The following is a 15,782-nucleotide window of genomic DNA, read 5'->3' as shown; positions in this document are numbered from 1 at the left end:
TTTTAAGAACGTGTTTTGTTACATTTTGAAAAACTGCTTTTGAAAAGGGGGGGCTCTTGGCCCCCCCGCCCGCATGGCGGCGCGGCGATCGCCCCCTCCCTTTGTGCCCCTCGGTGGTGGGGCGTGCCCTCCTGGGCGCGCCCCACCACCGATTGGCTGGTGCCCTCCCTGACCCGGATACCATGGTAGGATGTCCGGGTCAGGGGCGGGCGTGCCGGGAGGTGCTGGGTGGGGGCGTAGCCACCCCCACCCAGCCCCTTGGGGATAAAGAAGCGGGGAGCGCCCAGGAGACCCTCTTCTCCCTGGACGCCCCCCCACAACGTGTCGTGCCCCGCGCTCGGGGCTTCTTGTTTTTGTCACCTTGTGTTTTTTCTTTCCTCTCCAGGCCGTCGGATAGTGGAAGGAACGCAGCGGAGGTCGTCCCACGGATCGAAGAGCAGGGTCGGCGTGCTTTCCCTTTTGGTTCAACAGGCTGCGGATCGAGGAACACATCGGGGGGAGCAGAGGTCGTCCGGCGCCGCAAGTAGCAGTAGCGAGAATCGGTCCACAACGATTACCGCGGTTCTCCCGGAGTAGAGGTATTTGTCGGGTCGGGGGAGGGGCCGGAAGCATTGTAGCCGTGTTCCGGCAGTCTCCGGAGCCTGAGGTATTTTATGAGGGTGGGCGCCACATCGGGGATCAACTGGCCGGTGCATATTGATTAGCCGGCATACAGGAAGTGTTTTCGCGCCACCAGTACAGTAGCCTTTTTGTGTCTTTCTGATCGGGGGACATAGTGTTAGCGCGGGAAGGTGGCTTGAATCAGTGTTCATAGCGCCTCATTATCTCTTTCCTATTCTAACGGAGAGAAGAAGCGAAACAGGGTCGACCAGGGCAGGGCCTGGAGGGGAGACCCTAGGGGAGTTAATGCAATTTGGTCAGTGGCGTTAACCTTGTGGTTGAATGGTTACCGTCTGCTTTGTATATTAATTTGCACTCTGTTTCTTTCACCGCGCTCGGGCTGGGTGGTGCAGCTTACACGGAGGGAAGCGAAGTAGGGTCGACCAGGGCAGGACCTGGATGGGAGACCTTTAGTTTAAATTGGAATTTCGTGTAAATCATTCGGCAGTTAAAGATAGATTGTTAATTTGATTTAATTTTAATTGTTTAATTTGGAATACATGTATATGATTCGAATTTAATTATTACAACTTTGGGGGTCGAATTTGTAAAGAGTAAACAAGGGTTCTTGCAGTCAGAGTGAGTGTTTGCCTCTAATTTATTCCAACTTTGCACCAGAGAGAGTGTTTAATTGGGCCTCCTTCTAATTTATTGCAACAAATTGGGCCCCCGCCTTGGTGAAAGTGAATCTGGGGTGTACTTTCAAATTGTAAGACATAAAGATTACTTCTACCTCATTTTCCCAGGTATTGACATATTCTCTATTACAGGCGCTTAAGGAGAACATAGCTGCAATTCAGTGATCAGCTCTAAGCAGTGGACGCGGGTGCGGACGCAGGACTGGTCGGTAAGAGGAGAACGGGGGGCTAGCATTTCATCGCTCCTGGTTGCCGCCGGGTGGGTCTACTCTAGGTTTACTCACCCCTGACATAGCCGGATAAGCCGGTGGTGTTGCGGCCGCCGTTGCATGGTGCTTACAGCCCCCTGGACATCCTCCATCTGGTGAAGGTACAAAGCGCGAGTACGCACAATTGTATCATTAGGAGTGTAGGCAGTCCTTGGTGGTTTTGAACATGCCAGGGCCAAGGGGTGGTAAAGGAGGGTCCAGGATGGAGGTTATGATGCAGACCATGATGCTTGAAATGAGCAACATTAACAAGCGATTGGGGAAAATTGATGAATTGGAGGCTCGCTTTAATGAGAGGTTTGATGAGGCTCCTGGCCCATCGGGTAGGCCTGTTCGCCAGAGGACGGCCCCCTTGCCAAGGGGGGATTTTGTTACCCCGCCTAAGAAGTCTAGGGCCAAGAAGCCCAGGTACACTGCGCCCCCCCCCCAGAGCCGTTAGTTCCGGTACCTATTATACCTGTTCCTGCGGCTCCAGCGCCTCTGGCACCTACGCCAATTGTCCCTATTCCTGCAGCGCCAGCCCCTGTCAATCCGCCGGCGCTCCCCCCTGCCGGGCCTGCCCCTTCACCCGTGGCGCCCATCCCACTTACGGGTTTACCGCCACCGGCAGCGCCCTTGCCTCCCACACCTCTGCCGCCGGTTATGCCCCCGGTGGCGCCGGCAGTCCCAGCAGGTAATTTAGACTCAATCCCCCCGGAACTGGTATCTCAGATAACGGCCTTAATGCTGTGGTTGCAGAAGGGGGGGGGTGTTACCGGCTTCGTCAGATCATGCCGCAGAAGCGGAAAAATTGATGGAAAAGATTAAATCTGCAGCGGTGGCTGACAGTATTGCAGTGCCCTCATCTTCTTCCCTCGCAGGTTCCAGTCTCGCCCAACCGAACGGAGGTGGTGGGCAGCCGGCCCAGGTGCCTGGAAATGGTAAGGAGGTGGCGCTTCCTCTCTTGGGAGATGGTTCTATACCCTCCAGGAGTGAGAATTTAGCACAACATGTGTCACAGACTGTGAAAGAGATGATTTGGGCTGATAAATATGTGCACATTTATTCATTACTGCTTGATAATAGGGAAATGGAGCACGCAAAGACGCTAAAGGAGTGGATGCATCCAAGTGAATGGAGGGCACAGTGTTCTAGATTTAGGGTGGAAGAAACTCTGCTTAACTGGATCAGGGCTTTCGCAGTGTTCACAGCTATCAAGGCTGAACGACCCCCCAATGTGCAGGCGCCATTAGCGTGCTATCAGAGCAGGATTGTGGGGTGGAGTGAACAGTACTCTGGGGATGCGTGGAAAGGGTATGATGTCAACTTCAGGAAAGCCTTGGAATTTAATCCATCACTGACATGGGACAAGGTTGACTCTATGTCATGGCATCAGCAATTCTCAGAGAGCTCGCCCCCCCATCAGTCCACCAGTGCAGTCAAAATTTTTTCCGCCAGACCTCAACAGCCCTTTCGGCCACCCCAAGCGGGTGAGGTCCCGGGCAGTAATAGGGGCGGCGGGTCAGAGAAGAAAGGGGTGTGCTGGGATTTTAATAGGCGCACCTGCACAAGGGCCCCGGGCACCTGTAGATTTAAACATGCATGTGGGGCCTGTGGTCACCCCTCTCACCCCGAAGCATCTTGCAGGTCCAAGCAGGGCAATCAGGGTCAGAGGGGAAGAGGAAAACCAGTGTAGTACAAACAGGTTGGGTCCCCCCACGCCTGTAGACGTTCTGGCAATGATCCCATGGTTAAATAGATATCCGGACCACACAGCAGCCACACTACTTCAGGAAGGTTTCTCCCAAGGCTTTAGGATCCCGGCAGGGGGGTACACAGGTAGCGCCCATTGCAAAAATCAATTGTCAGTGAAACTCAACCCTACAGTGGTGGCGGCAAAAATTAGCAAAGAACTGTCTCTGGACAGGATATCTGGCCCATTTGTGAGGGTACCCGTCCCCAATTTTGTGTGCTCACCGCTAGGAGTAGTTCCCAAAAAAGAGAAGGGCCAGTTTAGGCTGATCCACAACCTGTCGGCGCCCAGAGGAGCGTCTTTGAATGATGCGATTGATGAAACAATTTGTAGTGTAAAATATGCCTCATTTGACCAGGCGGTCGACCTGTTGCGTGCCCTGGGGCCAGGGGCCCTGATGGCAAAGTCAGACATAGAATCTGCTTTCCGTCTCCTCCCAGTCCACCCAGCTGATCATCATCTCCTAGGTTTCACTTTTGAAGACAAGTTTTACATGGATAAATGCATGCCCATGGGCTGTTCCATATCATGTGCATATTTCGAGACGTTTAGCTCTTTTCTAGAATGGGTCATGAGACAGGCGACGGGCCATCAGCAGGTCATGCATTACCTGGATGATTTCCTCTTCTTAGGTGCGGCGGGCTCTCAGGAGTGTGCCTGGGCACTGCAGGAATTTTGCGTGCTCATGCGGGCTTTTGGGGTCCCGCTAGCGCCGGGGAAGACGTTTGGGCCATCCACCTGCTTGGAATTTCTCGGTATCGAAATTGACTCAGTGGAGGGATGCTTCAGGTTGCCCCAGGACAAAGTGTCTAGGTTTAGAGCAGCGCTGCGACAATGCCTACGTAAACACAAGGTTTCCTTGCAGCAATTACAGGAGGTGGTGGGGCAACTGAACTTCGCTCTGCGGGTTATCCCTATGGCACGCCCTTTCTCACGCTCCATTGCCCAGGCAATGAGGGGATTACGGGAGAAACATCACCGCACGAGGTTGTCATCTGAGGTTCGCCAGGATATGCTCATATGGATGGCGTTCCTGGAGGGTTTCAATGGCAGGGTAGTGTGGCCCGGTCCCCCCACCACATCAGCGGAGTTGGGTTTATGGACAGACGCGGCTGGCAGTGTGGGATTTGGCGCCATCCTGGGGAACAAGTGGGTCGCCCAGCGATGGCCGGAAGAATGGAGAGCATGGGGTTTGACCACCAATATTGGCTTCCTTGAACTCTTCCCAATCTGGGTGGCATTGAAGGTCTGGCCCGAACACCTATGTAATCAATCAGTGGTGTTCTGGTCAGATAACATGACCGTGGTGGAATGCATAAATCATCAGGGGGCGCGCTGTCCTTTCATACTGCGCCTGATAAAGGAGATTGTGTTGCAATGCTTGAAAATGAATGTGGTCTTCAAAGCCAAGCATGTCCCTGGCATTCTCAATAATGCAGCTGACTCCCTCTCTCGCTTTAAAATGCAGGTTTTCAGGGAATATCTTCCTGCAGCAGACTCCTCTCCGGCTCACTTCCCGGCAGTACTTTGGCAGATTGGTGCCCCAGATTACAGGACCTCGTGGTTGCTAGCTTAGCCCCCAGGACCAAGACAGCTTACGAAGGGGCGTTTTTGTCTTACCGTACTTTCTTGGGGCAGGAATGGGAGGGTAGGTGGGCACAGGAGGACAGCTTTGCAGCCTACTTAGAAGGGATGCACAGGGAGGGTCGCTCCGTGGCGGCTGCGAGCAAGCATAGGGCGGCGGTCTCCTTCTTTGCGCAGGCTAAGGGCATACGAGACCCCACTAACACCTTTATGGTGCGCAAGGCCTTGAGGGGTTGGCGCCGTTTACAGGGTCACCCTGCTGATAAAAGAAGGCCCATTGGGCTAGCACGGCTGACATCTTTATTGGTGGCACTGCACAATGTCTGTAGCTCAGAGTGGGAGGTACTTCTGTTCAAAGCTGCATTTTCCCTGGCTTTCTATGGGGCTTTGAGAATTGGTGAGTTGGTAGCAGCGTCCAAACAGGATCAGCAGGGCGGCCTACAAGGGGCCTGCGTAAAAATCAGGGATGATACCATGTGGGTGACAATTCAGAAATCCAAAACCGACCAGGAGTCACGGGGTCACACCATAGTGCTTCACCGAGCCCGTGCCAATCCTTGCTGCCCGGTTTCTCATGTGGAAATTTTCCATAAACAGCGAGGGGGCACGGCGGGAGGTGCACTGTTGTGTCACGCCGACGGTACGCCCTTGACCAGGTACCAGTTTAGAAGGGTCTTGGAGCTGACGATCAGTCAGGCAGGTCTGGACCCCAAGGAATTTGGCACTCACTCATTTAGGATTGGGGCAGCAACTGAGGCAGTGGCAAGAGGCCTCCCGGTTAAAAATGTGAAGGAAATTGGGAGATGGTCCTCTGAATGTTATAAACGATATGTGCGAATTGACATGTTGTGACAGGATGGTGCTCACACCCGGTTTGTTTTGGTTTTTTGCAGTTTCTCAAACCTGTGACGCAGGGGAGGAACTCTCCACCGGGCATCAACGATCCACGCCATCACGGAACAAGCATCGGGATCAACATAAGAAAATGGTTTGGATCGTGGGTCACTCGTATGTGAGGCGTGCTAAATGTGTTTTTCTTTCAGGAGACCGTACAAAAAGGGCTGCGCAAAAGGGGTTTGACATTTCATTCTTCGGGAGAGGGGGTCTATGTCTCACCCAGTTCAAGGACTTCTTCCAGGGACTCTTAGCTCAACAGCCCGCCCCCCCGTCAGTGGTGATACTTCACCTGGGGGAGAATGATTTGGCCAAATTGGGGAGACGCATCCTTATTGAGGAGATCATCTCCACTGCGGGGTGGGTGGCCAGGACTTGCCCGGGTTGCACGGTAGTATGGTCGCAACTTATCCCTAGGTGGCAGTGGCGAGGGGGGGTCTCGGTTAGGGCGTTGAATCACTCGGTAAAGAGGATCAACACGCAATTGGACAAACTTTTTCGGGCCCCCCGGTTGCAGACGATTCCACATGGGTGTATCTGGGGCGAACAATATTACCTAGGGGATGGAGTACACTTGACTGAGGCTGGGAATGTCTTGTGGTCTAACAATATCTGGGCCTGGTTAGAGGGTTTTGCTAAACAAGATTGCTGATTTGGGTCTAGGTAGGGGGAGGCCAGATCGTCGGTTAACAATGCTGGCCTGTGGCGGTAAGGTCATGACCGGTGAGCAGCTATTTCAAGGTCTGAGGGGGCGGGCATCATCCATGGGAGGTTCCCGTCCAGGGGGAGGGGCCATTGGCCACTCCAAGAACTCCAGGGGCAAGGTAACTGGTGCTTCAAAGGGGCGCGGGTTGGAGTAGTCACGCTTTCCTTAGGCTGGTAGCCACCCCGCGCGCGCATACTTATGACGTCACTGGATGGCGCAGAGTAAGGGCCCTCCTTTAGTGGGTAAATGGAGTTCACGGCGTAGACCGGGTAATTACCAGGACCGGCTGCGCATGCGCACATCACTAGGTAAGGCGCAGCTAGTAGGACCTGACACCGGTTAGCGACCTTGCCATATGGCCAGAAATGTAGTATACAAAAATCAAGATGAGGATGTTAGCTTCGGTTAGGAAACAATCTGTATTAGAGTTTCTGTTAAGGTTAGCCTCTCAAACTTGTTGACAATATTGTATCTAATGTCCTGCTGATTTTTGTATAAATTGTTGATCATGCAATTAAAACCTTTTAATTTCATATCTTAATAAATACGGCGGGGAGGTCCCGCGGCCTCCCGCCTTCCAAAGATAACCAGGTATCATGTTCATGTGTCAGGTGTTGGTGTGCTCAGATGGGGGGGGCGGCAGCCAGTCGCTGACCATGTGAAAAGGGGGGGATCTTGGCCCCCCCGCCCGCATGGCAGCACGGCGATCGCCCCCTCCCTTTGTGCCCCTCGGTGGTGGGGCGTGCCCTCCTGGGCGCGCCCCACCACCGATTGGCTGGTGCCCTCCCTGACCCGGATACCATGGTAGGATGTCCGGGTCAGGGGCGGGCGTGCCGGGAGGGGCTGGGTGGGGGCGTAGCCACCCCCACCCAGCCCCTTGGGGATAAAGAAGCGGGGAGCGCCCAGGAGACCCTCTTCTCCCTGGACGCCCCCCCCACAACGTGTCGTGCCCCGCGCTCGGGGCTTCTTGTTTTTCCCACCCACCATCCCTGGAACTAAATGATTGAGGTTGTCCTAGTCTAGTTTAAGTGTAATCTGTAGGTGCTTGTTGAGTACCTTGATATGCATAAGTTATCCGTGTCTGGTTTGTATATTATGCTGATGATGCTTTCTTTAGGAATTTTTTTTCCCCTTTTTAGTGAATTGTGATGAAACATGTTATGATACTGCAATTGTGCTTAGGACTTTTTTCCCTTTGTAGCTTTAAATTGATGTTTTGATGTGTTAGCTAGAGTAGTTGTTATTAGAATTTTTCTCCTAGGTCGTCGTATTTATTAGGTTTAGGGCATGCGGTAAGGTCATGACCGGTGAGCAGCTATTTCAAGGTCTGAGGGGGCGGGCATCATCCATGGGAGGTTCCCGTCCAGGGGGAGGGGCCATTGGCCACTCCAAGAACTCCAGGGGCAAGGTAACTGGTGCTTCAAAGGGGCGCTGGTTGGAGTAGTCACGCTTTCCTTAGGCTGGTAGCCACCCCGCGCGCGCATACTTATGACGTCACTGGATGGCGCAGAGTAAGGGCCCTCCTTTAGTGGGTAAATGGAGTTCACGGCGTAGACCGGGTAATTACCAGGACCGGCTGCGCATGCGCACATCACTAGGTAAGGCGCAGCTAGTAGGACCTGACACCGGTTAGCGACCTTGCCATATGGCCAGAAATGTAGTATACAAAAATCAAGATGAGGATGTTAGCTTCGGTTAGGAAACAATCTGTATTAGAGTTTCTGTTAAGGTTAGCCTCTCAAACTTGTTGACAATATTGTATCTAATGTCCTGCTGATTTTTGTATAAATTGTTGATCATGCAATTAAAACCTTTTAATTTCATATCTTAATAAATACGGCCGGGAGGTCCCGCGGCCTCCCGCCTTCCAAAGATAACCAGGTATCATGTTCATGTGTCAGGTGTTGGTGTGCTCAGATGGGGGGGGCGGCAGCCAGTCGCTGACCATGTGTGAATCATCATAATGGAAAGATTTGATGATCAACTGATTAATTGTTTTGATCACTGCACTTTGAATTAACATTTTACTGACAAGTGCAATGTATTTTTCTTGGTCTTTTGATATTTACTTGTGTTGTGAGAAGACATGAAACACATTTAATTAGCCAAGGGGTGCTACATGAAGACTAGAGGTTGTTGTCTTAAAACACTGCTAGCAAAAGAGCTTGCCAAGCATACACAACAGCAAATTATAATCACCTGCAGGCTTGTGTGAATCATGAGCAAGAAGAAGGACCAAATAGTCACTCCAAATTATGAGTTACCTCTGTTGTGACTCAAGTAACCACTGGAATGCAGGAGTTAGCAACAATAGTCTCCCAGCAGACCAGAAGAGGGCCTGCGACATAAATCCTCCACTGCAGTCGCAATATTTGAGCTAAATGCTGGACGTCCTACTGCCACACAGCCCCATGTAAGATTGTGATGTGCCACGTGGGAGCATTTTGTTTCCGATGAGATACCCCAATCAGGTGAGGTCATAACTTGGACCCCGACTGCCCTCTCAAATATGTGAGAGATGGCAAAGCAGCAAGGTCCAAAATAGATAGACTTCTGAGAACAAACAGGGGTGATTATGATCTGCACAGATATACATTGCCACTAAATATTAGCAAGGGGTGCATAGGAAAGGGTGGGGAATATGAGTGAGCATGAGCAGTTGATGTTGAACTGAATTATTTGGCAAAAGCCAACGTAAGCACAAAGCATCACACATGTGAAACCGTAAAATGTTAATTAGTTAATTTCATGTCCATAATCTTGCGTATGCTTAGGCCCCTTGAGAATGTAGGTTGAAAGCGATGCAATCCCGGTCTTCCACCAGATGTACTTTCCCTTTTTAATGTTGCCCAGGGTGATCTTTTACTATGGCAATATTTTGGTATACAACGTTTAGCACGCATTTTTTACCACGCACTACCATTACAACGCAGGCCTTACCACGCATACCATTACAACGCATTGCGCTGGGGGGGCGCTCTAGGATAGGGAATAAGTTTAATTTTATATCCAACACCTTCCCTAGTGTCCACGGGGACTGGAGTTGGAATATAAAATTATACTTACCACTATCCAGCTCCTCAAAGCGCTATGCGTTGTAATGGTATTCGTTGTAAATACCGCGTTGTAAAGGTTTGCGTGGTAATAGTATGCGTGCTAACGTCATACATCCCAATATTTTTATTTTGTAATTTTAACTATTTATATCATGTGTGTTCACTCTCCCACGCCAGCTCTATACTATATTTAGTTTTTACCAGTTATAAAATGTCCACAATAATTTGATTTGTTTAGAATGAAAACAGTCCTCAAAGACTTTTGTCTCTTTGCAGAGTCACCTTGGCAATTAGTGTTTGACATCAAATTGGATTCTTAAATGAAGTTTTCTGTTTTAGGCTTCTTGTGTCTGGTTGCACAGTGAACCTGTGTCGTTTTTATCATATGTTCGTTTGTCTTGTAAAGATTTTTATTAACCATGCAATAAATAAATATCTATCGGTCTACACCTGTGGAACCAGTACTAGTGTTTTATGGCTTCTGTATAAAGCTTCTTGAATATTAAAGTAATTGGGGTGAGTAAATATATTACATATGTTTTTGTACTGTTGTGCGGTGTTACATGTATGAACATTTGCAATGTGTATTGATTTATAATACACATTAAGCCCACATTAAGGTGCATGAATGGTCTGTGACTACTGGTTCTTGCTAGCACTGAGAGTCAAATTACAAAAGGGTTGTGATAGCCCCACTTTGCGCATCCATGCAAAGTTAGGTCCTGGGACAGCAGGAACTAAATCCATCAATTCTTGTGGTGTTGAGCCAGTAACCTCTACCTGTCCCATGTCTTCCTCATGTGGGACCCCCATTGACATGCCTATTGTGTGACATGATTAGTTATGATATTGTTTGGTGTTTGTCAGGCATAACTTACCATAGACTTACACACAGAGGTCTTATTTTCTGTACTCAACAATAAGAATATGAACGGGTATTGTCTCAGCCATAATCAGATGGAGTTTTGGGCACATTGTCATTACTTTCTGTTGCACTTCTGGATAGCCGAATGTTGTTAATTAATTAACTTGGATTGTGAAATGCAGCACTGATAGGTCTCCCCAAAATAATAGTGTCACCTTTTAGTGCTGTGCTAGATTCTGCTGCAAGATTAATATGTGGGAAGATGGAAGAAAACACATTTAATTTAAACTGTCATGCATCATCTTCTAGACAGTTTAGTTTATACCATAGAGATATAGGTAGGGGTGATGGGGGGGAGCCCCAAAATAACTATGCTGAAGTTCAGAAGGTGTTTGAGCAATTAAGAGACCTTTATTTATTTATTTATCATGCCACATTACTTGTGTGTTCAAGGAGAGTTCACATTTCAGACTCTGTCTTCGACAAATTGCTGCTTATTCTTTTAACATGGAGATTGTTGTTTACTTTTCTTTCCAGACTGTAAAGTTAGACGACTTTGTAAAGTGAACTATCTGACAACTTTGTAGGGGTACAGGGAATGTGAGAGCAAAGGCTGCCGGATGTCACACAACAAAATTTAAATACCTATACATGACCTGTACAAATATTTCAAAATATATCAGCATTTAGCAAAGCACAAATAAAGCAATTTTTTGGTAATTCTGAAGTGTGATTGAAACAAAGATTTTAATAGGATCAAACCAAATCCAGACATTTCACTTGGTGATGTAATAATGATTAATATTTGTAGAACCCCGGTTTCCGCACATTATCGTTTGTGCACTATATAGTTTAATCAGTAAAAGTGAACGCCAGTGTGAAATCAAATATGGTGTATGCATAACAATGTGCTACCACACCATGTTTTAGTAATATATTTGCAAAAGTGTACTCCAAAATGCACCCACCGGCTACATACCACACCTTTACCACTCTCTAGCTGACTAGCCACGGCTCATTTGCTATACGTGTTGTGTGTGAAATGCCTGCATTTTGCACAAGCCCTATGACTTCAGTGATGGAACACTGATAAAAGCAGCCCCGCCAAAGCGAAAATTGTTCCAGCACCACTGCCTAACATATTCAACTTAACTCCCATCTGTGATCGAAAGAAGCAACTAAAAACATAATCCAAGAATGGAAACAAGGAGATTCTGTTTTCACCATGCTATGGCATATTCTTTTTAAAAAGTGTCCCGATTCTGCGGAAGTCTGCCTGGTCTCAGGAAAAGTTTCTTCAATGCTGAAAAACCGGAAATTCTCCTTGTGAACTAATCAAAAATATCTACACGTCTAACTGTTCACCTTGTTCTTTCTCCTTGTTAGCCTAATGAGATTTTGTTAGTCATTCTCGACAGTTTCACATCCTCTTGTTTTGTTTCACTCCCTGTAATCTCTTCAGGCTTTTCTCGTTTCTTTTCTATTTAATTTAGTGTATAATAATAGTTAAACGTTTGCCATCAGTGTATTTGTGAGGTTGCCTTCCCGATGGTTGAGTACTGACAGAATAACACCTGTATTCATGGACCATCACCAGATTTCACATTAAAGGACTGTCTCTTTGTGTTCGGACTTTGAAAATGGACTGTTTTCTTGGGACACTAGCTTATTATTTTGGAAACTCCTCATTCAGTCGTCCAAAATGGTGTTCCCCCTCTATTCAGCACCTACCAAGGTGTAGTGTGACACAGCAACAGGCCTTGGGCCTGAAGCCGGGGGAGTAAGTGTTACGTAAACAATCTCCCTTCCACAAGTCACCAGACGGTTACAAACTCATCCGTCAAACACGCAGAGTAATTAAGCCCTAACTTGTCAAAAATACAGCGCGAACTGAGCTCATATTTCTCTACTGCCAGCGCTCAATCAACCGACGAAGCCCACCTGGGAATTCGTGTATTAAACAAGCCCTCTCAGCAGAGCCGAGCTCCGGGGGGCGCGGGAAATGTGATTGCTTCACTGGTGGGTGACCGTGTGGCCTACCGCGCGCGCACCCCCCACGCACAGCTCTGACGCGGTCCTATGATTTAGAGCACTGATGCGTGCGTCGTGTTTGCAGTAAATCACAAATGGACGTGTTTTGAAGTGATAAAAAGCCACATCGGAGTTCTTACAGGCTCTTTGGACTCCTAAACACCATTGTGAGATTCCAAAGTTGTGAGGGGATTTTCCTGGTTTTGCCAAAATATAATTGTTAGGCGGGTGCAGACAATGTGAGCATTGCTCAGGGACAGCTGCTACCCTTGGCTGGCTTGTAATCCTGGCACTGCCCTTGCTAAGCAGTTCCAGGGGTCTGAATCTGGGAGGGCCATGACGTTTGGTGGGGCAGCGAGCAAAGGTTTCGGGAGATCAGTTGGTTGGGACCCTGACAATGTTTATATATCTAATAAGCATGAGTTACCTTTCTTAAATGATGCTGTATTTCACTAATGGTTGTATGCTGTGCCCCATTTTTGCTAAGAGCAGGAGCACTGTGCATAGGTGCAGACCATGCTCTAAGCCCAATGGGTAGGGGGTATCGTACCATTGTTTGGCATAGTCACACTCAGAGATTTCCACAGTCAGTGGTATTTTGGTTATTGAGTCTGAGAAATTAATTTGGAAGCGATATCCAGTGGCGGCTCGCATCTGCTGAGGGGGTTCGGGGAAAATGGGTGGGTGAGCGTGACCAAATACAATAAAAATGAAAACAAAAACACTTACCGGATCCAGATGACATGCTCTGGACCTCTTCTGCTGGAACTGCAGTGCAGGCCCAAGCAAACTCCCTCGACCAATTAATTCTGGTGCTGCTCACATGCTGTTAACCACCATGAGAGCAGCGCCGTGATTGGTGGGAAAGGCCTCTCTGGGCTCTCTCCAGCACACTGGAGGCTTGCACTTGCTCTCAATCCAGTAGTCTTAAAACAGCTGGGTTAAGAGGTTCAAAGTGGCATGCCTGGCTGGCCATCTTAAGACGGCCAGCCAAAGAGACATGCGCACTTTTAGCCAGCCCTCTGCCCACCACTCCTGCCTGCTGCCACTCAGCTGGCGCTGCCCCATCCTGAAACTCGGTTCAGGGTGGGATGATGAAAAATAAAATGGTAATTAAATAACATTTTATTTTTAATCTCTGGGGCGCATTTAAGTGGTCGAAGCTCCTCCGCTCAAACAGAGGAGCCGTCCCTGGGATATCATATCATAGCTAGCCATAAATTGAAAAAATGAATGTTTTTCAGTTTTTGTATCCTAATAATATATTCTTTGTAGTAGTACATTCACCACACATATTTCATAGGAATGATGGCGAATATTTAAATTATTCACTTTTAATAATCAATGGAAAATGCATCGCCATTCTACCAATAATAAGGCCAAAACGTAGTGGCATAAACTCCTGCATACAGTAGCACAGTTTTCAATAAATATTTCCCTATTTTAAAAGAAAGAACATAAAAAAATACATAATATAATATTCTGGAGTTTTGGGGACCTTCAGAAACCCCTCTGCCTTACGGTTGACTATCATGTGATGAAAACACCACACAGGTGTTACAAACAAGGGCTGCGTGAATTCTACATTTCTCCGGCATACTTTTGCATTATCAGCATCCCATTCCCTACAGTTGTTTGTCCAGTGAGCATCCAGATTCAGGGAAATGTTTTTGGTATTGGGTTTTATCAACTATAGACATTAGCAGTTACAGCAGGATAAGAACACAAACAGGTAGCATTCTTCAGGTACATTTAACAGGCTCGTGGTTCCGTCAGGAGCAGTATCCCCAAAGCCCTCCTTCCAGCTGCACCGACTCTGTGTAATATAGCCAGAGGACCAGTGTGTCTAGATGAGCGGAAGGGTCTTAGGAAGGGTACTGATAGGAACGAGACCTGGAAACAGATGTAGTCCATGATTAGTTGGGATTTTTCTGTTGCAGCATACACCTTATTTATGTTTGTTTCATATTCAATCTACAATCAACAATGATATTTTATACAATGTCTCACCTGTAAGAAAAATAAAGCATATTCAGTATTTAGGACACCTGCTGATTACTTGATCAATGGACTGCATAGTTTAATATTGTGGTATTCTCCAGACACAGTTTGTATTACTGCAGATAAAGTCAGTTAAATGTTAATTAATATTCAATATTCCCGAGCTAGGATTACATCATCCTCAGCTGAGTACAATCTGTGTATTTCGACACAAATAAGTAGTTCTTGTACCTTTAATCTGTAAGGTTTCTGATATAAGTTTATTGGTTCACACAGAGTTATTTTCATTCAAAAACTTGTTAGAACGTTAAAATCTTAGGAGTCTCTCAAAGGAAGTCCCTGTTTACTCCAGGAGGATTTCACATGTCGAGCGTGATAAACACAGAACACATAACGGTGAGAGCCACGCCCAGTTTTCTTGCCAGAAATGTTTTCCTTGCTCTTGCACTGAGGACTGACTCTTTATGTCGCTACAACCTAGTTAAACTGCAAATGCAATTCGCTACAGGAGGAGGCACAATGTTCTTTACCATTTCTCGGCTCTCGCGAACCTCCTCTGCCACCTAATGCTGCTGGTGCTGAAAGTTTCTGGACTGCAAGCTCCCGACGTTGGACCAGTGTTGTCAGATTTTGAGACCCGTCTGAAGCCCAAACCTGTCCAAGTTCAAGCCCAAATTCAGCCCAACGAAGACCAGTATAAGCCCAAACACCAGCCTAAAGTTGCAATCCTCAAAGTATGCAAAAACCTCCTTCAGGAAACATTCGAAGCGTAATTCTAATTTCTATTCAATATGTGTATGATGGGAACACATTTAAATGGGCACCTATGCACTTCAGCAATCATGTCCAAATGTTATTAATAACTACTGATTTTTAAGATCAGTTCCCTCTATGACATTCTAACTGCACTTCAATTATCTCAAATCTGAACCCTGCATTAATGAATATCATTACAAAAGCAGACTATAGCCCATCTTAAAGTCTCAGAGATGGTTTGTTGAAACCCATTAAGTAATATGGCTTCTTAAACAGTATAATTAATCGTTCTCACAGGATGTACACCTCAAAACAACACACGTTCAAAGAAACCATGCTAGGGTTAAAACAATTCCAGCATGACTTGTTTGGCAAGCTGTGAGGGTCTTCACATTATGACAAGGGGCCCACTACTGTTATTTAACATGTAAGAAGGCTGGTAAAGAGACAGTCACTTACTTTGACCAGTCCCATGCCTTTCACTCCAAAGTCTTTCAGCATGACCACATGTTCTGACACTAAGTGTTATACGGAACCTATGCTGTTGGCTTTGTGTTGTAGCAAATACTAGACTAAAGGTTGGTGTCTTG

The 15,782-nt window shown here is 47.5% G+C and overlaps 1 protein-coding gene across 1 annotated transcript in view; it reads left to right on the top strand.

Annotated features, from left to right (window-relative positions):
• Positions 1–324: 324 nt before the first annotated feature.
• Positions 325–15,782, top strand: part of LOC147732971 (uncharacterized) — a 43,710-nt gene continuing 28,252 nt past the window's right edge. Inside the window, exon 1 of the mRNA XM_086955548.1 lies at positions 325–4,821. Coding sequence (XP_086811674.1) covers positions 3,145–4,821 — 1,677 coding nt within the window. The 5' untranslated portion in view covers positions 325–3,144. The remainder of the gene's footprint in view (positions 4,822–15,782) is intronic.

The sequence above is a fragment of the Lissotriton vulgaris genome, chromosome 2_1 (assembly GCF_964263255.1).
Source record: "Lissotriton vulgaris chromosome 2_1, aLisVul1.2, whole genome shotgun sequence".
Taxonomy (NCBI): domain Eukaryota; kingdom Metazoa; phylum Chordata; class Amphibia; order Caudata; family Salamandridae; genus Lissotriton; species Lissotriton vulgaris.
Note: the sequence above shows the minus strand (reverse complement) of the source record. Positions and strands in the feature narration are given on the sequence as shown.